Source organism: Cydia pomonella, chromosome 8 (genome assembly GCF_033807575.1).
Source record: "Cydia pomonella isolate Wapato2018A chromosome 8, ilCydPomo1, whole genome shotgun sequence".
Lineage (NCBI taxonomy): Eukaryota > Metazoa > Arthropoda > Insecta > Lepidoptera > Tortricidae > Cydia > Cydia pomonella.
The window spans coordinates 3785429-3807916 of NC_084710.1; the positions used below are offsets into that span (position 1 = coordinate 3785429).

Sequence of the window (22488 nt, forward strand, 5' to 3'; positions counted from 1 at the left end):
TCACAAACAGACCGAAACAACAAATCAATCAAGAGATGCGTTCCGACTTACGTTATAAACCGTCACTTATCATGTTATATTCTAAATATCCTTTAAAATAAGTTAATAGATCAAGTATGTATCATAGAATATTTTGTTGATAAATGCTACTTTAAAATGTGGCTTAAATTAATCATCACTTTTATAGTTAATATTTTTGAACAATCTTTGGTTTCTGACGTGATTTTGACGTGACGTGGATTTGCGTTTAATGAAACGAAGCGATGATGACAGTTTGCGAACGTTTAGAAATCAGAACGTCTAGAAATTCTACCTTTCTGGCAACTAAGAATTACTTAGGTACTTTTTCCTTCTTTTTTATCTTCTCTATCACTCTTTAAGAGTGAAATCGGTGAGTTTCTTTTTACTATTAGATAATAGTAAAAAGAAATTCACCGATTTCGATGTTCCTTGATAATCGATTAGTAGTTTTCTTAAAGAGCTAGTCGATTTCTGACTTATCGAATTGATAACAAATCATGCAGCCGCAGCCCTCCTCCCTCCCTAGTGATAACATTGCTGGGCGAGTGCGTAGGTGATGTGCGAATAGCCTAGGCTAGCTGTCTGTAGCTCTGTAGCGAGTGTAGCGGCTATCGCAAGTATCGCATAATCAGTTGCTACGTTTATATACCAGCAGGCTGACGTCCACTGTTTTCTTTTTATTTACACCCTTGTATTAAATTAAATCAAGTTTCTGTGCGATAACTTTACAATGGCAGAGAAGCAACTGAAAAACAGAGTTTGCATAATCGGTTCAGGAAACTGGTGAGTTTCAGTGTATCCAATAAATAATATTCATTATCTTTGTTTGTTTTTTCTGTGAAACTAATGGGCCGTGTAAGATGATTTTATAACCTTACGTTACAGTTGTGATGACATAACATGGATCGTTTATACACACTTTTATTTAGCCATGCGGAAATGCAGTTTATTTTTGACCTTCAATTACATTCTGCATTCTTGCACCTTCACATAACTTCTGCATGGTTAACCTTGTTTATAGGTCAATATAATAATAGCCAACTAAGTAAAATAATATTTTTCATTAAACAGGGGATCAGCAATTGCTAAAATCGTTGGCAAAAATGCGGCCCGGCTACCTAACTTTGAAGACACAGTTACAATGTGGGTGTATGAAGAAATTATAGAAGGGAAAAAACTAACAGAAATCATTAATGAAACACATGAGAATATTAAATATTTGCCTGGACACAAGCTACCTGAAAATGTTGTAAGTATTCTTTTTGTAATAAGCATTTACTATATCTGAATATGCCTCTATTGTCAAGGTGTTGGAGTAAGTGTTCAGATATTTTTGAGCACCTTGGCCACTCCAGTATATCTGATGGTGACTGTATGGTTCATATTAACTGACACAAACATTATTTAACCCGTTAACAGTAAACTTCAATTTTATATGGCAAAAATAACCACACTATAATAATGGTTTTAAACTTCATTTCAAAATGTCAGGATTAAATTTACCAAATAGCAAAGTAGCCAAATAGTTCAGTACACCATATATTTAGTATGGTATACTGAACTATTTGGCCACTTTGACTGCTACAAAGTATTTGACGCTGACTGTACATGTCATTAACTTACTGTAGGTACAGATTCAAGAACTTATTTACAAAATCAATGTGCCTAGCAGATTTATGTTAGCTAAAGTTTTGACAAAGTACAATTTTGCATCTCAGTATCATGTCACGTCTTATGCATCAGGATGTGTAATGTTGTTTCCAGTTAGAAGTGAATGGGTAAAGTCCAAGTTTGATAACCTCTAATTAGATTCTAATTAGACACATAACTAATTTGATTATTCGTTATTAATTGATGAATATCATAGGAACAGATATTCCTTTATGTGGCATACATCGTTTTAGAGTTGTTGTAATTATAACATTCTATTAATTTCTAAGAAAGATTTTTTTTTTAAATATCTTATTGTAATAACCCCCAGTATCTCACGGTGTTTAATATGATATAAATCATTATTAAATGGAACAGAGTTGCCTTTGTTTGGTATTGTTCGATTTTAAAACAAAACAAATTCAATTCTATGTTCTAATATCTAATACTATTGAATCAAATTTATGGTGCGCCGCTAGGAGGTTAAATTGCAAATGCACCCAGAAAATTACACTTGTTCTCACAAAATAACTAGTATGTCCCCATTTATGGCCTTATTAAGACCAATAGTGTTTATAAGGGGAATCAACTTTCTCTTGTTTAACTAATTGTATGGTATTTAATTTTACTAAATATTTTTTGTAATAGTTATATTATGAGCAATTTCCATAATAGTCATCTACCTACTAAGCTTGTTAGAATGTGATACAACAACTTTGGCACTATTGTCCCCTGGATAATGGGATAGAATGTCAAGAACAGAAAAAAAGTAATCAAATTTTTAACCTATTATCATATTGAGGCCTTTTTATTTAAAGTAGTGTCCAACCAAAACATGTTTTTTTGCCGAAACCGAACGAACCGAACGAAGGTGCAAACATGGCTTTAGCTTCAGATGGCTATGGCTTTTGTAGACTTGTTTAAATCGATGAAAAAATGTCATAAAACCGCTTTTATACACTTATGAATTGGGAATTATGTCTTCCAATAAATCAATTAATTTCTGAATACATAAATTAGTATATTAATATTGTTTTCCTACTTGTTCCCCAACTTTTGGTCTTTGTAACATAAAAAAAAGAAAGAGAGTACCATTTCGTAAATTTCGGCCGTTTTTGGCCGTAACCGAAACTACGGCCGAAACATGATTTTTGGCCGAAACTGGCTGAAACTGATACCGAATCTTCAGTCGGACACTAATCGACGTCGAAGATATGCTTACACTTTTACGCCGCGCCGTACTCCCTTGTAGAGTTTGTGCGGAAAAAGAAGAGTCGTGGAATGTATGGGAACCAATACAATCCATGACTCTTCTCTTTCCGAAGTCCGAACAGACTAATAAAGTGAAAAAATGTAACATTTTTTTTAAATTGTTATTTCATTGATCATTTCGAACACTTTTCTTCACAGTTAAGGATCGACTGAGCTCGTGATTCTGAGTACAAATAACATAAAAAATACTAAAAAAAGTATAGTGTACAACTTTAAATACCTAATTGTCTATTGATTAACAATAAAAAGTTACCATTCGACAGAAACAACACTAGTCCCAGGTTAACGTTCTAATTTCAAACGTCCGTTGGCACTGCATGCGTTCCGCGTATGCCATCTATTTCGGGCCTACTACCTTACGCGTTCACTGCCAATGTCGCTCAATACTCAATGTCTCGTTATGTAACTACCGGCTACGTAACTTATCTATTTGTATGCATAAGTGTGATTAAGATGAAGACATGTAAAAGGTAAAATGAGGTTTGGAATTTTCAATCTTATTTTACGGCAATCGAAAAATAAGACGTTTCCTCATTTCATGTGTTTTGAAGACGATTCAAGAATTAATTAGTTTTGATAAAGAAGAAAGCGATTTTGAGTTTACAATATTATTTTGAAATACCTACCAAAGTGATGTTCTCAGTGCTCGTCGACTTTTAATTTAATCTCGCACTTCTTGAAAAAAAAATAGTGCACAATAAGAAACAGTAAAAACCGCTTGGTACAAAATCCTTAAAGCTCGAGTCCGAAGTCCAAATTCCACTTGACTGGTTTATCTTATTATTTATTACCTTGCAGTGATTAGTAATATAATTACCTTACTATGATAACCCGCTAATCGTTTCATCAACATCAACATCTGGCAATGATATGCATATTGTAAAATGTATAAATTATGGACGACCAGTTTGGCCTAGTGGGTAGTGACCCTGCCTACGAAGCCGATGGTCCCGGGTTCAGATCCTGGTAAGGGCATTTATTCGTGTGATGAGCATGGATATTTATTTTGTTCCTGAGTCATGGGTGTTTTCTATGTATTTAAGTATTTATAAATATTTATATATTATATATATCGTTGTCTAAGTACCCTCAACACAAGCCTTATTGAGCTTACTGTGGGACTTCGTCAATTTGTGTACTAATGTCCTATAATATTTATTTATTTATGGACATATGTTCGGATTTTTGGCATAGGCACCATTTCAGTATTCTAGAGCATTTTTTTATACTACGTCGGTGGTGGCAAACAAGCATACGGCCCGCTTGATGTCTCCGTAGCTTATGTATGCCTGCAACTCCAGAGGTTTTAGTCTTCTTTTGGGAACTTAAACCCTCAACTCTTCGGTGACTTTACGGCCGACACAAACACCCGGCGGTGGGAGTTGAGAGGTTAATCGTTATTTCCAAGTTATCGGTTACATATAGGAAATTTCCTTGAAAGTTAGGAGTTAAACACAACTAGAAACTAATGTTTGTTTTATTAAAATATGGAGGAGTCGAGTACAAAGTACTTTTTGAGTAAGATAAACTATCTGCGAACTTTGTAAATAATCCATGAAATTGCAAATTTTGCGTAGGCATATTGGATAGCAAACAACTCGATTGTTATGAACTGATAAGCATAAATATTGGTACTTACCTATTAAGGTCTTAGTTGTTCTCGGTTTATTTATGCATGTCGGCATTTATATTCGTTTTACCCAGCCTCAGGACTAGCATATACGAGATACTATTTATCCTTTTTAACTTTAGCAATTAAGGAAGATACAGCTTATAGTATTTCTTTTAGCCTAGCCTAGGCTTAATTTGATTACAATTTTTTTTTCGTGTAAGATGATCCTCTTAATATTTATTTATATCTCTATTAAACAGTATTCTGCGAAACATATTTACATGTAATTTTTTAATAGAACTCTCTTAAAATCAAAATAAATTCAAAAACCCTTTTCACAAAAGTATTTTAAAACAAAACGGATGATTGACTCTGTGCGCGTCAGAGGTATCCGATTGTATTGCCACGTGACTGCTACATATGTGGACGTTGCGGAGAGTTTCCAAAAAGTTTCTCGAAAATTTCAGGAAAACGTCACAGGAGAAGTTTTCGAACTTTTATTATGTGGAAATTTCGCAATTTGGGAAATTCCGATGGCACGACTATTGACCCAGCAGGCACTTCACTTAGCTAATAGGTAGCTATTAGCCTTAAATAAGTATAGTGACTAGTAACAATTTAATTATCCATGCCCTCCTTTCCACCAGGTTGCCATTCCAAACGTAGAGGATGCGGCGAAAGACGCAGACATCCTCATCTTCGTGGTGCCCCACCAGTTCGTGAGGACGATTTGCTCCACCCTCCTCGGCAAGATCAAGCCTACGGCAGCGGCGCTGTCTCTCATAAAGGTAAGGTAGGAAAGACGCGGATATCCTCATCTTCGTGGTGCCCCACCAGTTCGTGAGGACGATTTGCTCCACCCTCCTCGGCAAGATCAAGCCTACGGCAGCGGCGCTGTCTCTCGTAAAGGTAAGGTAGGAAAGACGCGGACATCCTAATCTTCGTGGTGCCCCACCAGTTCGTGAGGACGATTTGCTCCACCCTCCTCGGCAAGATCAAGCCTACGGCAGCGGCGCTGTCTCTCATAAAGGTAAGGTAGGAAAGACGCGGATATCCTCATCTTCGTGGTGCCCCACCAGTTCGTGAGGACGATTTGCTCCACCCTCCTCGGCAAGATCAAGCCTACGGCCGCGGCGCTGTCTGTCATAAAGGTAAGGTAGGAAAGACGCGGATATCCTCAACTTCGTGGTGCCCCACACACCAGTTCGTGAGGACGATTTGCTTCATACCAAGTGGTGGTTTAAGTAAAGAGAGTACCAAATGTTCAAATATAACGTACAACCATCATTGGACCTTACGCATCTCTCAATTATATTACTACTACTAGTCTTCAATTAAGGAAAACGGTGTGTAATGTGTAATTGCAAATGCCGAAAGCTAAAAAAAATAATGTTTTCGAGACCCTGTCTTTTTCACGAGTTGGAATTTTTTAAACCAACGGCTACTTTCTATAACAGCTTGGTAAATTTTCTTTATTCCAAACGAAGGTTGCCTAAAAATATAAATTAATCCATACAACTGAATCACTTCCTACATTTTCAGAATACAAAATCTTGTAACGAAACTAGTGCAAAATATAAACTTTTTATTAATTAGTTGATTCATCTGGACACATTACGAGTGACTTCATTCATAAAGTGGCCATGAAATTTTAAATGTTGTGTATTTTTGTATAGTCTTAGTCTATCGATTTTTATAAAGATAAAGATAGTTTATTATTCAAGTAGGCGTATTACAATGCGCTTATGAACGTCAAATAAAGCTACACCAGCTCTAACCCTACACCTCTGACCCGAGAAGATTTAAATCCCCTCTCAATTAGAGGAGTGTATCCCAATATGGACCGGCAAGAAACTCGGCGGGACATATCTTCTCAAAACATTACATCTTATAATTAATATGCATTAAGTAAGAAAAAATAAAATTACTATAGAAATCATGCAATTACTTTTCTTTATAGAAAATTGATGAAAAAATATATAATATGTACCTCAAATCGTACAAATACATTGTTCTTACAAGTGAATCGCTAATATTGAAACCTTAGGAAGTAATGTGATTTGGCAGGGCTTCGACATAGCGGAAGGCGGTGGCATTGACCTCATCTCTCACATCATCACGAGATGCCTGAAGATTCCTTGCGCAGTGCTGATGGGTGCCAACATCGCTTCCGAGGTGAGTCTTAGTTATGTAAAGCAAGAAGCTTATAACCGAATTTAAACCGTTGTGTGTCACTAACATTAAGCTAATTGTACGGTTGAAAGCAGAGACCGCTACTCATGCACGGTTATTGTTTGATAATAGAGACTTAAGGCTCCCCGAAACATGTCGCGCGAGTCACTAAAAATACGTGAGTTAAACCGTAAAATTAGCTCAATGTCAAAATAGTATTTTATGCAATCGTTGTATAAGATGGGTGAAAAAAGGCCAATGGCGTGGGCTACGTTATTGTAAAGGAATAAGTCATGACCATTTTTTGACCTAATTTTTACAACGTTGTATACAAAACTTTTTCTACGACTACTGACTTGTATATAAAATACAAAATTAATTTTATATGCGTGGGATGCGTGAAAATGAAAAACATTGTAACTTGTATTTGATTGACGTTCACTAGACGGTGATGACATAAAAAATAGTTTTTGTAAGTTGGCAGCAATGCACTTATAAGTAGTTTGTGTTCGTGATTAGGCGTAGCTTGCTGGAGAAATTCGACTTTCTTGGATGGCGAAATAAAAAATCCGAAATTTAACGTGCTTATTCTTGTAATTCTAAATGCTTAATCTACGTGTACATGTTTCAAGGAATTGGGGTAGAGGGGGACAATATGTCGTGACGTAGGGTGACGAAGACGTATATCGGGCTCCGTATTGGCCGCGATATGTGTGACGCGACATACGCAATTGTATCGCTCCGCCCAAAGATGTCGCGGTGGGTCTCGTACGGAACATGCCCCCGGCCTTGAAAGATCTGGCTTTCAAGAGGATTCTTGAGCTTCTCTCCTCTCTTCATCTGGCTGAGACACCAAGGGGCAGATTTTGGTGTAAGCGCGTCTTATGATGCCGGATGCGGTACGGATGTCTGCCACTCTTGACACACCGTCTCTGCCAGGGATAGTCTTCACGATGCGTCCCAACTGCCATTTTAGTGGAGGCAGATTATCGTCCTTTATAAGTACCAGTGTGTCTGGCTTGAGGATTTCACAGTGGCTCCTCCACTTGGATCGCGTCTGTAATTCGGAGACGTACTCTTTGGACCAGCGGGCCCAGAAATGCTGCCTAATCTTCTCCACCATCTGGTATCGGTTGAGTCGATGAGCAGGCGCGTGCTGAAGGTCCTCTGAGGCGGGCGACGTCAAAGTACGACCGACGAGAAAGTGCGCAGGGCTCAGAGGAAGAAAGTCGTGCGGATCCGATGACATGGCGTATAAAGGACGGGAGTTCAGGACGGCTTCAATTTGGCTTAACGCCGTGCTAAATTCTTCGAATGTGAGATGAGCGTTTCCAATAACACGGCGTATATGAAATTTACATGATTTTACTCCAGCTTCCCATAAGGAACCAAAATGGGGCGCGTAAGGTGGAATAAAATGAAATTTAATATTACTACTAGTAGCGTAATCTATGATGTCAGGACTACATTGCGACAAAAACTTGGCAAAATCATGCATTAAACCCACAAAGTTCCTACCATTATCCGAAAATATTTCGTTAGGCTTGCCGCGTCTAGCTATAAAGCGTTTGAGAGCTAGGAGGTAAGCGTCGGTAGTCAGATCGCTGACAAGCTCTAAGTGGATGGCTCGCGTAACAAAACAAACGAACAAGCAAATATATGCTTTAACAGTTTGAGCACCTCTGCCTTTGCGATTCAATATGAAAACTGGCCCTGCATAGTCCACGCCACAAGTTAAAAAGGGATATGTAGGCGTAATTCTCTCCTCGGGTAGGTTTCCCATGAAAGGAGTAAGGGTTTTCCCTCTTAATCGCTTACAAATAACACAATCATAAAAAATCTTTCGCGCGAGGTTCCTACCACCTAGCGGCCACCAAGCATCGTGCAGTTCAAAAAGAAGGGCTTGAGGCGCGGCATGTAAAAGTTTTTTATGTTCGTGGCGGAATAATAAAAGCGTAAAGTGATGTTTGCTTGTTATTAATATCGGATGCCTTTTTTCGTAAGCAAAGTATTGCGAATAACCAATACGACCGCCGACTCGCATGACACGATTTTCATCGATAAACAAATTTAACTTACTTAAGTTATGCTTTGTTTTAATTGTTTGTTTATTAGTCAATAGCTTGTACTCATCTGGGAATGATTCCAGTTGAGACAGCCTGACCAATAAATTTGTTGATTCCCGCAGTTCCTCGACGCTGATACGGCCCGTACGCTTATTATTCTTATTGCGCGCGTTGTGAATAAAACGTAAAACGTAAGAAGTGGCGTGTATCATGCGCGAGAACTGAGAAAACCGCTCGAAGGGAAATAATGCCGCTTCTGTAGTAGCGGTAAGCGCTAAGTCTACGTTAGATTTAACCTCTGGCAGTATATCGTGTGAATCGTCCGAATTCGGTAGTTTTGGAATGTTTTTAGGGTCAAAATTAACATCCTGCAGAAATTCAGGTCCTTCCCACCATAAACTGGATCCAGCTAGGTCTTCTAATCGGACGCCTCTCGAAACTAAGTCAGCTGGGTTAACTTTACCGCTGACGTGGCGCCATGGAAGCGCTTTGGTCAGTTCATGGATCTCAGTGACCCGATTCTGCACAAAAGTTTTTAATAAATTAGGTGACATGCGCAACCACCCTAAAACGCAAGTAGAATCGGAATAAAATATGACGTCATCAAATTGGCAATTAATACTACGTATGACCTTGTCATATAATTTAGCACCTAGAAGTGCGCTGCAAAGTTCTAATCGGGGCGTACTTAGGACTTTAATTGGACTTAATTTCCCCTTTGAACATAACAATCGTGAGCATACTTCCATTTTATCATTTATTGTGCGAATATAAATGCAAGTGCCATAAGCAACCTGTGACGCGTCTGTAAAGATATGCATTTCTATGCGCGTATAATTACTGCTACCCATTACATAACGCGGCACACGGATTGTACTTAGAGTAGCTGATAACGCTCTAGTAAAATCATTCCAGGTGCGCATGACGTCAGAAGGGACTTCGTCGTCCCAATCAAGTTTGAGAAGCCATAAACGCTTGAGTAAGACCTTGGCGAGCATAATTGTCGGACTCAATAAACCTAAGGGATCATAAATTTGCGAGATATGTGATAAAATAATGCGCTTAGTTACTTTATCATTGGTTTTCATCAAATCAAGTTGCGAGTTAAAATAAAATTGATCATAGTAATTATTCCATCCTATGCCCAATGTCTTTGAATTGCAGTCTTTATCGAACGTTAGTTTAGTTTGCGCGTCAGACAGCAGTGCGAAATTAGACTCTAACGACGGCTCGCTAAAGTTGAATACCCACTTTCGTAACGGGAAACAACCCGATTGCAATGTTCGCGCGGTTTCATTGCATAATCGCAGTAATTCAAGTTTACCCTGTGACCCAGTTATCATGTCATCTACGTAAAAATCCTTGTTAATTATTCTTTTAACGTCGGGATCGGTGCATTCAGTGGCTAACTGTTTTAAACAACGGACACTTAAGAAAGCTGCCGACGCCATACCGTAAGTGACACGATTTAAACGATAAATTTGTATCGGTTCGTCGGGGCTGTCGCGCCAAAGGATCAGCTGAAGGTCACGTTGATTTTCTGCCACTAATACCTGACGATACATTTTGGCTACGTCCGCGCATGCCACGTAACGATGCTGCCTAAAGCGTAAAAGAATCGACAGAAGGTCGCCCTGGATTGCGGGACCTACCATTTGAAGGTCGTTCAGAGATGTACCAGAACTAGATGCCGCACTAGCATCAAAAACTGCCCTTAATCGTGTTGTTGTAGATTCACGAAAAATTCCATGATGTGGCAGAAAGAAATGTGGTGAGTTATATGAAGAAACTTTACTCATGTGCCCTAAATCGAGGTATTCGTGCATAAAGTCTGTATATAATTTTTTGAACGTTTCTGAACGCTGTAATCGTTTTTCCAGCGCCAGCAAACGACGTTCAGCTTGAGGATACGTTTCTCCTAGCATTTCGGGTGGCTGCTTGAGTGGCATGCTAACACAGAACCTTCCTTCGCTGTCGCGTGTAGTGGTGCGAACGAAATGCTCCTCGCAAGCCTTCTCCTCATCAGACAATGCGTCCCGAATGGTAGGTACCTCCTCAATCTCCCAGAACCGCCGTAATAACGAATCTGTTGTTTGCGTAAAGTTACATTGGATGTGGCCTTCAATGCGTGCGTTTAGATTGATAGGGCCTGCTACTACCCATCCAAATTCGGTATTTAATAAGTAAGGACCGTTACGTAGTTTTATTTTTTCCATCGTAAACAAATCCCAAAACTTATCACCACCTATTAAGATATCGAAATCTTTGTAATCTAAAAATTGCGGATCTGCCAGTTGTATATTATTTGGAATATCGAATTTTGCACAATGTTCATATACCACTGGCATTGATGTATTTATTTGCGGTAAAACAAAACAATGTAAATTTGTAGTGTAGGCGTTAATGCGCGATTTTATTTGGACATTGCAGGTTTGCGTACACTGCGTCACGGTACGCCCTACACCGCTTATTTCGTGAGTGGACTGTACTAATGGTGCGCCTAATAAATCACGTAAGGATTCTTTTATAAAACATCGTTGCGCGCCGTCGTCAAGTAGAGCGACGACAGTATGCGGTTTATTATTTTTATCAATCACGTCGATAAGAGCAGTTGACAACAACACCGGCCGCAAAGCCGGGCGCTGCGAAGGAATTCGCTGACAATGCGCATTGACCGACACGGCGGCGGCCGAACTGGATGCAGCAGCGGCCGAAGTAGGTGTAGCGGGGGCCGTGACGTCAGCGGGGGCAGGGACGCGAGTGCACTCATCACTAGGAGGATGGATAATCGAATTGTGTTTGTTATTACATTTGCGACACGGGCCGAATACGCATGACTCCACGGAATGACCCGCTCGTAGGCAGTTAGTGCATAACTTGTTGTCGGTAACAAACTTAAGTTTAGATTCGTAATTAGTATCAAGAAATTTGACACAAGAATAAAGTGGATGACTTAATTTACACATGGGACACGCGAATTTTGATTTGTGTTGTGATTTTTGTGGTTTGCTGTTGGTAGAAACATTGCAGTGTACTTTGTTGTTATTGTAATGAGTGGAGCTAGGAGTGTTATATTTTTTGCTTACTTCGTGCTTATCGCGTACACTCGTACTCGTACTTTGTGGATGTGATGCCTGCAATGTTTCTAACATATCTGCACGGTTTCTTAAAAACTGCAATAAATCATCCAATTTAATCTTCATCTGAGTGTCGCCGCTCGTAAGACTACTTTTATGTTGTTCCCACTCGCGTTCAGTGGTTTTATCGAGCTTTGACACTAAGATGTAAATAATTAAAGTATCCCATGACGATACAGGTTCGCCTAGGACCTTAAGAGCGCGTAAATTCTTTAATGTCGTGTCAATTAACTTTCGTAGAAGTATGTGCGATTCTTTAGGCAGTGACTGAAGCGAAAATAGTGCCTTGACGTGATTGTGAATCAATAATCTATTGTTATTGTAGCGATCAAGAAGGAGCTCCCATGCCACCGCGTAGTTACTTGTCGTTAGTTCGAGCGCTTCTATAACTAACAAAGCACTACCAGTCAGTGATGATTTTAGGTAGTGGAACCTTTGGATGTCACAGAGATCCTTCGAATTGTGAACTAATGATAAATAAATATCCCTAAATGCGAGCCAGTTTTCATACGTGCCGTCGAAAGAGGGGAGTGATAACACTGGCAGTTTAATTGCCTTCATTGTTGTGTTTTGCGAAACAGTGGGACTTTTGCTTTCTGTACTATTAAATTTACTTAGAATAGACTCGGCGAGGGCCTGCGCACTGAAATAACCATCCTCAAACTGTTCTCGTTGCGTTAACTGGTCTTCGAGATTCGATTCGAACACATTCGCTTCGATTTGAGTTTGAAGATCGTTAAATTCAGTGTACAGGCTCTCTGCTCCTTGCACGCGTAGTTTTAAATTTATTCTACAAGGCTCAGTTAAAGCGTCTAAGTTATCGCTACAGTTTTGAATGTGGGTTGCGAACTTTGTCAGTCTAGCCTTTATAATGCCACGTTTTTTAACCAATTCGCGAACATGCGGTTCAATTGTGGCCTCACAGATAGCCCTAGCCGGCGATTTATCGCGTGATTTGTTTGGTACTACGATATCACCTGGTCCCATTTTGGTTAGGATTAGTATAGAAAGCTGGAGTACTCACGTGTGGACTTTGGACCCTGATGCAACTCCGCGTTGTGTAGCGGCGAAAAGGTGTCCTAGGGTACCGGTCACGCAATGATAACTCGTCACGGGCTCACTGGAATTGATTAAGCACGGCATTAAGCAACTGAAGACAAAGGGGTTAGGTATAGGGTGGCTGGATGTCCGTACCGAAATATGCGCGTTTAAAATCGTTGGATATCCAGTTCTCGTCCTACTGGTAACCGCAGTTCCCAAATTAGCGCATCCTTGGGTGTCTTCTTGCTGCATACGCGCCTTCCGTCCAAGAAGAAATGTCGATGTGCTATTTCTCTTCCAAAGGTGCTGCTTCTCAATAACCTCTCAACTCGTACTCGACGATTGGCGAAGAAGTCGTTGATATATTTGGCGAAGAAGGACCAATATGTTCGTGATTAGGCGTAGCTTGCTGGAGAAATTCGACTTTCTTGGATGGCGAAATAAAAAATCCGAAATTTAACGTGCTTATTCTTGTAATTCTAAATGCTTAATCTACGTGTACATGTTTCAAGGAATTGGGGTAGAGGGGGACAATATGTCGTGACGTAGGGTGACGAAGACGTATATCGGGCTCCGTATTGGCCGCGATATGTGTGACGCGACATACGCAATTGTATCGCTCCGCCCAAAGATGTCGCGGTGGGTCTCGTACGGAACAGTTTGAAAACTATTAATATTAGGTTGCCACTCTCCCACCTAAGGCACAAGTGTTGTTATGAGGAATAGACAATATAGACTTCAAACCTACTAAATATGCTCGTACATTAATATTTATGAATGTATAAATGACAGATAACACTAGAGGAGTAGAAAAAGCTTATTTAAAGCACTGGAGGTTGCATGTTATTTTGAGGCTGAATTGATTCCCTACCTTGATATTATATTGCTCCCTTGCTCAAATGCTCATAACGTAAGCTACTTTCCAGGGGGCCTAGAAAAGGCGATAAACAACAAGAAAAAGTTACATGAAAAGTTACGTGACAATTTCCATAGATGATTTAAGTTTCGATTGGCCTTTTCTATCTATGATTGTCATCTTGGCCAGGGAATGACCTTCATGAAAAAGTAGACGTTGTTCCGTACACGGCGGTAACTTCATAACTCAAGAGAAAAAAAAAATGTTGTTCTATTTTAAGTTAAAATTTTCTCGAGTTATCAACTTTTTCCCGCCGTGTACCGTATGCGCGTATCGTAATAATTCAAGGTCAAAATTCCATGCCTTAAAGTTTAGTTTTAAGTACAACTCCCAGAGTGTATAATAGCTTTTTTTTAATGTGTCAATGAATTACCTACATACTGATTTATATATCAAAACAAAATGCTTATCGAATCGATTATTATTTTGTTAAATATTACACAAAGTTATTTTAGTATTTCGAGATATCTTGTGTCTTTATTTGTTAATGTTATTGAATCATGCAATGCACTTCGTACTATTGGACTTGATGAATGGAGTACAAGGTTTATTAAATAACATAAACCCCATATTGTTCTTTGACTCATGCGACCTTAATGGACTTGATTCGATTATTGTCATTTATTTTCCTCAAACGTTATTTTAATTTTCTATGTTTTCCTATAGGTTGCGTTTGTAATGTATGTATGTATGTATGTATTTATTAGCAAAGAATAAGTAGGTACAGTAGTGTCTTAGGTGGTAAGTGACAATTGGTTGCTTATTCTGCTATTTGTATTAAACAGGTTGTATTAGCATGCAACAATCTTAAACTACTACAAATCTGGCTTTATATCTTCAGAGAGGAAATCTTTTACACTGTAATAGCTTTTATCAGACAATAGCTTCATTAATTTGTTTCTAAAATCTATCTACAGGCAGTTCTATTATAGAGTTTGGTAACTTGTTAAAAAATTTCATGCACAAAATAGTCACAAAACACAACAGTTATTGGAATATAATGCTGTCCTGGTCCTGCTGTAATTATGAACCAACCTTCCAGGATCCCGTTGATTTCTGGTAGAGGCGCTTTCAGCTTTTGTAAATAAATACATATGCCTCTTTACAAACATGCCGATTTCTAAAATGTAATTCTTTCGAAAGATAGTTTGCATGTCTTGTACGAGTATGGGGCTAGATTACAAATGGCACGTATACATTTTTTCTATGCTACGAATGCAATGTTGAAATTCGTGCAGTGTCCCCACAAAATAAGCCCATATCTTAACAATGAACTAATATTACCTCTGATACGCGGCTAACGAACGGTAAAAACGAACACTTCATAAAAAAATGTTTCTCGGCAAAAGGAACAATAATATTGAACGGAATTAACGACCTTGAATTAATCACGACGATTACAGAATAATAATAATAAATGTTTATTAAGGCAATAGTACTTTACGATACAAGTGTGAAAAGTAGGAAAAACTCGTGTCGATTTAGAATCGCCGCTCGTTGCGAATTACTTCGCACGTGTATTGTACAACGTTTTACAGTACAAATGTCCCTTTAAATTTTCGACACACGCACGTATAGTGCTAGTTACCGCACTAGGGCGGTAAAGTAGCACCGTATGTACTGTAAAAAATATTACATTAAAAAAATTGACAGCTGTCTCCAAACTACGTCGAGCATTGGGAACTATTGATTGAACTAAATTTGAAGCTCACAGGGTTAACAAAATAACCAGGGGAATTTGTAACAAGACCACATCAGACATGTTATTTTTCAAACAGCTGAGGTACGTTGAAAAATGACATCTCAATACGATTTATATCTAACCTAAAAACTCAAAATCTCGCAAAATTGTGTGGAGATGACATCTGTCACCGTACCTAAGCCGTTTGAAAAATACTATAATATGATGTATATCAACAGGTCGCCGAGGAGAAATTCTGCGAGACGACGATAGGCTGCCGGGACGTGATGCTCGCGCCGACCATGCGCGACATCATCCAGACCGACTACTTCCGCGTCGTGGTCGTCGACGACGAGGACGCCGTCGAGATCTGCGGCGCACTCAAGGTAAGTGTCTCGTCAGAAGATTTTTTTTATGGAGGATAGGCAGACTTTTGACCAAGATCTCACTTGATGGTAAGTGATGATGCGGTCTACGGTGAAGTACGCTTATCTAATAAGATATCTATTTACTCTTGCCTTGAAGAGATCCAGATTGTACTCATGCGGAAACACAGACTCGGGCAGGGCATTCCACTCCTAAATCTACTAGTAAATCTGCAGACTCCGACCAGGCCATCCTGACATTTTATCCGACCCCGTGTGCACTCTTCAATGACGCGCACCCTATCGAGTTCAACGACTACAACAGGTTGGCAACTGCGGGAAATCTGCTGCGCGCTCAAGGTATCTTGGTTCACCCTTTTTTCAAAAATGGCATTAGTAATCTCTCTCTTCTTCACTGGCTCAGTGATCCAAACAGGATCTTGGCCTCTGACACAAGAGAGCGCCACTCTGCTCTATCCTGCGCCACTTCACGCCAGTTGGGTATTCCGAGGGCGAACAGGTCTTTTAGGACTTCGTCACACCAGCGGTATCTGGGACGCCCAGACGGACCTTTTCCACCCGGGTGCCCCACATACGCTCTTCTCACGGCACGATCCTCACCCATCCTCTCTAGGTGACCGAGCCAGCGGAGTCGTGTGGCTTTGATCTCGCCAATTATATTGGGCATCGCAACCAGCTCCTCTAGCTCCCTATTCTTCCTTATTAGTAATCTAATTACAAAAAATGCATATTAAAATGGCAGCGCAATTATAAGTTAGTAGTAGTAGAAAAAATTGGCTAGACTGTTATATCCTGACATTCTACGCGGGCGTGTGACCCTGTGTGAATATTCTTTTGGAAAATGTTAAAGCAGCTGATAGAAACCGTTTGGTACATTGCGAGTTTGCAAACTTATTTTTATACGCATATAAATTGCTTCAGTGGTTTATGTATATAAGTAAACATGCTCTGATAAATTCTGTTAGGTGCACAACAGAATTTTGTTGCCAGTAGATATTGTACAGAAACAAACAGCAAAGTTTGCACTGCATATGTTTTCATACTCATGTTTATTTTGCAATGAATTCTCATTTACGCAACTGGTTACTAAGTGCAAGTTTCAATTTCAAACCTTCCCCTTTGACTTAGAGTTTCAAATTGCGAAATCAACTTCAAAGTTAAAGGAGAAATTGTTCTGAAAATATATGTTGACATTGATTGTCATCATATACTAGGGTTGAATATCTTTTACTCGTGTCGAAGGAGTAGGTCGAATGACGTCATCGTGCAGTTTAGATTAGTTGACTGCATCGCATTGTAAATTATATAACACTTACAATAATATAATAATAGGGTATTTAAATGTGCTTAATTTTTTTTTCACACCATGCACGAAATACCACAACATAATAGATAAACGTAGACAGCAGTTAGTTTTAGATACTATTTCTATTTTATAATTCTTATAGAACTATACAAAGTAGGTAACTGGACCGTGACGTCATTTTATTGTGTTTCATATAAATTTCATAGTGGCAAATCGTTTTGACAGTTCGAAAAAAGAAACTGATTTGACTAGTAGTCAAATACGTACCCTATATCCCAGGTAACGTGAAACAACGCGTTACGTCATTATCATCTTCATCATCTCAGCCATAAGATTAAGCGTTACGTATTCTTTATTATTAAATGAGTAATGTTTGTTTATATTCTCGAAACGGTTTCATAAATTTTACAAAATTAAATCCACCAGAAAACAAAAATTAATTGTGATTCAGAAATTCTTAGGTGTTTTTAAACATTAATAGTCAATTAGAATTTAATAGTGAGATCAGAAGAGTTAAAAAGTTATTAAAGTCAATGCGCATTAAATTTACAATGTTGATTATTTTTGTGATTTTCGTTATCGGGTGTTCTAAAATCTGAAGCCATTCTTAAAATGGACGCGAAGTAATCGACAGTTTTAATGTGTATTGCATAAACTCTTTAAGCTTAGTTTAGACACAGTTGCAAATTTTGCACTGACCGGTTGTAACTGGTAGAAACAATTTATTCCAATTAATAAATTGTGCATGTTGCTACTGTTTCCTTTCAATCTGTCTGTTGTATTCCGCAGTCTAGCTGTCATTAAAGGTTTAACTTGCTTTAATAGCTTCTAGAAGAGTCTATTAGGTATAAAGCGATTTGAAATTTGCATTTCCATGTGTGACAAGGTAGCTTGGCTCATTTAACTATGAACTGGAAGATCTTCATTTACTTTTTTGTATGCAGATATAGTTCGTGATAGTGGGTTTCCTAAATGAGGCTAGGAATTCGTCTCTAAATACCTACTACATACATAGTATGTATAGGAATTTCAAGCATTTGACCATGTAATGAGCATTCCCTTGAGATTATATCAAATCAAGTACCTTGAACAGTAGAAATAGCATTAATTAATATTTTATTATATACCAGATAACAAGTTAGTCAGTTTTTTATAATTTATAGTGCATTTGACCTCTACTGACCCTTGACTATGCGTTAGAACGGAAAGATCCGTTTTCAGAAATAGAGCATTCCTTGTACTTCAAACAATAGATAATTCTGAGTCTAAACATAATTTGTGATGCAAAATACAATAGTCGATAACGTGACGGTGTCTATTAAATTATTATCACTAAGCGCTTGATAACTACATTATAGCGTTATTCCACTTTGCTTTATTGACGACTTGTGATAATGCAAACCTTGTGACATGGCCATGGCTGCCATCTATTTCGCTATACAGCTTGATAACTTCTTCTCAAAAAGGAGTACCTATCTGATATTGGTCAATGCTTGAACTAAATATAGGAATAGTTAGCACACTAATTTAAGTAAGATTGTAAGATTTTTGTACCCCCGTTTAAAATTTATGTACATTTACAATAGATACCCATTATGTGGTAAACAATTGTACCTTAGTGCAGGGTCTGTACACCAACATGTGAGCAATAGAGTTTCTTTTTTATTATAAAGGAAAAATTTAATAATTCATTGATGTGGGTGAGACTCAAACTCACGATTTCGAGATATGTTTAAATATGCAATATTTTTGCTGCTACCAAACCAAAAACGTTCTAACAAAACATATAATTAATCTGTTTTGTTTAAAATTAAAACAATGGTTTAATACCTTTGACGATCGGTCTGGCCTAGTGGTTACTGTCTACCTATGAAGCCGATGGTCCCGGTGCGAATCCCGGCAAGGGCATTTATTTGTGTGATAAACACCGATATTTGTTACTAAGTCATGGGTGTTTTTTATGGAGATATATAAGTATGTATTTATCTTTATACGTATGATCGTCGCCTAATACCCATAGTCCAAGTTTTGCTTTGTTTGGTTGGGACTAGTTCAATCTGTGTAAAATTGTCCCCAAATATTTATTTATCTTATATTAGAATTCAAACAAGCCGTGATAAAGATTGCTTGACACAGTTGAAACAATCTAGCGCTAATTAATGTGACTCGAGTAATACTTGAGTCATATTCTAATTTTAACGTCAGTATGACTCACGATAGTTTAAATTAACTTCTTAAATGAGGTAATAAGAACTGGCAGCTGTATTTGTTTACGTTTTTCTATACATATAATAAAACAGGTTAAAAACACAATAAAAACAAAATATATACAATGTATATGAGGGATGGCTTCCAGTCAACCTATTAGTAGTTCTTGTTATAACCAGGGATGTCACGAATGTGGCATTCTTCACATTCGCGAACGCAAATGCGAATCCGAATGTTCAGGATGCGAATGCGAATACGAATGTTGGGGAATATGTAGTTGTTATTATCTTTCCTAATTAGAAAAAAATCTGTTAGTACATAAAACGTGTTACCTTGGAACGGGATGTTATAAAGTGTTAAAAAATGCTGTCAAAATGCATTACTTGAAAATAGTTAGCGCGCACTGCCCATACGCGAGTCGACGAGACAGGACACGATCCGCCCACATTCGCATTCGCAAAACATTCGCTACATTTGATGCAAATGCGAATGTTTAAAATGATGCGAATATTCGCTTATACGAATTCGAATGCGAATATTCGTGACATCCCTAGTTATAACCGTTACTCGAAATAAAAAAGGCAAATGTCTTTGCTTTTAATTCTTGTGTTTGTATATATATTCCACTTACAGAAGGTCGGTAGAGCAGGAGTGAAGCTCTTCCTTTCTGTGCGTGAGTGACGTTTGTATGCAAATACGTGAGTTTTTGTCCCAAGTCAGCCTTGCCTGCAATACATTTTTTTTATACTACGTCGGTGGCATCAAGCATACGGCCCGCCTGATGGTGAGCAGTCACCGCAACTCCAGAAGTGTCACATGCACGTTGCCAACCCTAGAGTCAGACCAAAATAAGTTGGCATCGCTTTTGACTGCCCAGGCAGTGCAAGTGTTATTTTAAACGCCAAACACTTCTATAAAATTATGACGTTTACTTAACACTTGCACAGATTGGGCTATCAAAATCGTTTCCAACTTACAATTAGCTTGGTATGTCTCTAACACTCCGCACCCTCATTTATATGCCGGTCACAAATTGGTCTTATTAAAACATATTTCAATTTGTACAGAACATCGTAGCGGTGGGTGCCGGCTTCGTAGACGGCTTAGGCTTCGGCGACAACACGAAAGCTGCCGTCATCCGTCTCGGACTCATGGAGATGATCAAATTCGTGGACGTCTTCTACCCCGGATCCAAGCTCAGCACGTTCTTCGAGTCCTGTGGGGTTGCTGACCTTATTACCACTTGCTATGGTGAGTTATGACATATCTTTCTATCGATGTCTCAGTCATTTTAGCGATAGCACAGCTGCTGCTTTGGAGCTTCGGGTCCGCTATTCTACTTTAACCTAGTAAGTCCTTCCTATAGGACTTATTCAGTTCCATGAAATTTAAATCATATTCGATTGGAACAGAGTTGCATTTGTTTTGTTTTGCAACAAAATAAAATCAACTGTTTTCCCTGCACTATAAGTTCAAATTCCAGTAGTAGTATTAGGAGGGTAAGCATGTATTATTCCACTGTTGAGTACAGGCCTCTTCATTACGCACCTCTTCGGTTATTTTTTATTACCATCCACTACTTATTCTGCATATAATCTATGGTGTCCACACAAAGCGTAAATACTCGTAGTATAGGTACAAGTGGTACCCATATTCTTAACTTTGGGAACAGAACTGTCACCGTACAACACAAAAGTTAGCTGAACATTATTTTGACGACACAATGATGTAACTTCATTGTGTCAATTTGTGTCGTCTGGTATCGAAACACGTAAACGACACCCTTTGACCAGTGCTATAACCGCGAAAATCGAAGTTCGCAAGTTGCGGGCATCTTTCTCTGTCACTCTAATTACGCCTTGCTTTGGAGTAAAAGAGAAAGATCTCCGCAGTTTCCGCGGTGGGCCCTCAGAAGTCAGGGTTCATAACAAGTAAGGCGCACGATACTATTGGAACATATAGCGCGATTGCGTGCAACTGGGGCATTTGTCAAATTGTATTTTTTTTCGAACGATTATAGTAATAGCTCACGCAAATAAATGACTGAAAGCCATGTCATTTACATAATTAAACATCCTTCCGAAGAACTTTTCTGTATGCATCCAAATTTATAATGTCCAAGAAGAATCAATTGTAATAGAGAGGTAAAGTCAAGTAAATAACCGGCCAAGAGCATGTCGGGCCACGCTCAGTGTAGGGTTCCGTAGTTACTCTTCCGTCACAATAAGCTAAACTGGAGCTTAAAGTGTAGTAAATGGTACCTTTCACCCGAGTTAAACAAATAGGCAAATTTGCATAATCAGTACCTAATTAAAGTAAGTCTTTTTACTATGAAGGGAAAACTTTTTGCGATACCTCAAAAACAGCTTAACTGATTATGTCCGCTATAGTTTTCATTTAATGTCTTTCTTAAGCTCTACTTCCACGATTTTTTTCAAATTTTTTGGACCTATGGTTCAAAAGTTAGAGGGGGGGGGGGGACATTTTTTTTTTCTTTCGGAGCGATTATCTCCGAATATATTCACTTTATCAAAAAATGTTTCTTGAAAACCCCTATTAGAAATTCTTAAAAATTCACCCCCACTTTACGTGTAGGGGAGGTACCCTAAAAAAAATTAAATTTTTAGATTTTATTGTACGACTTTGTCGGCTTTATTGATTTATATATCCATGCCAAATTTCAGCTTTCTAGCACTAACGACCACGGAGCAAAGCCTCGGACAGACAGACAGACAGACAGACAGACAGACAGACAGACAGACAGACAGACAGACAGACAGACGGACATGGCGAAACTATAAGGGTTCCGTTTTATGCCATTTGGCTACGGAACCCTAAAAACGTGCCCCTTAGTTTGACATCCAGAACATATTGCGCAGTACTGTACTGTACTAAATTGTTAAACGTCAACTTTTGACAATCAGAGTTACCGCAAAATTTATGGACTTATGGAGCTGTACAGCGCCATCTCGTTTACCTGTCAAATTCGAAACACGAAATAGTCTTAGATTATACACATC

At 38.6% G+C, this 22488-nt stretch overlaps 1 protein-coding gene across 1 annotated transcript in view; it reads left to right on the forward strand.

Moving 5' to 3' along the window:
* The first annotated feature begins 563 nt into the window (after positions 1-563).
* LOC133520257 (glycerol-3-phosphate dehydrogenase [NAD(+)], cytoplasmic) overlaps positions 564-22488 on the forward strand; it is a 28223-nt gene continuing 6298 nt past the window's right edge. Inside the window, exons 1-6 of the mRNA XM_061854636.1 lie at positions 564-804; positions 1093-1270; positions 5203-5343; positions 6623-6730; positions 15808-15954; positions 20536-20719. Coding sequence (XP_061710620.1) covers positions 752-804; positions 1093-1270; positions 5203-5343; positions 6623-6730; positions 15808-15954; positions 20536-20719 — 811 coding nt within the window. The 5' untranslated portion in view covers positions 564-751. The remainder of the gene's footprint in view (positions 805-1092; positions 1271-5202; positions 5344-6622; positions 6731-15807; positions 15955-20535; positions 20720-22488) is intronic.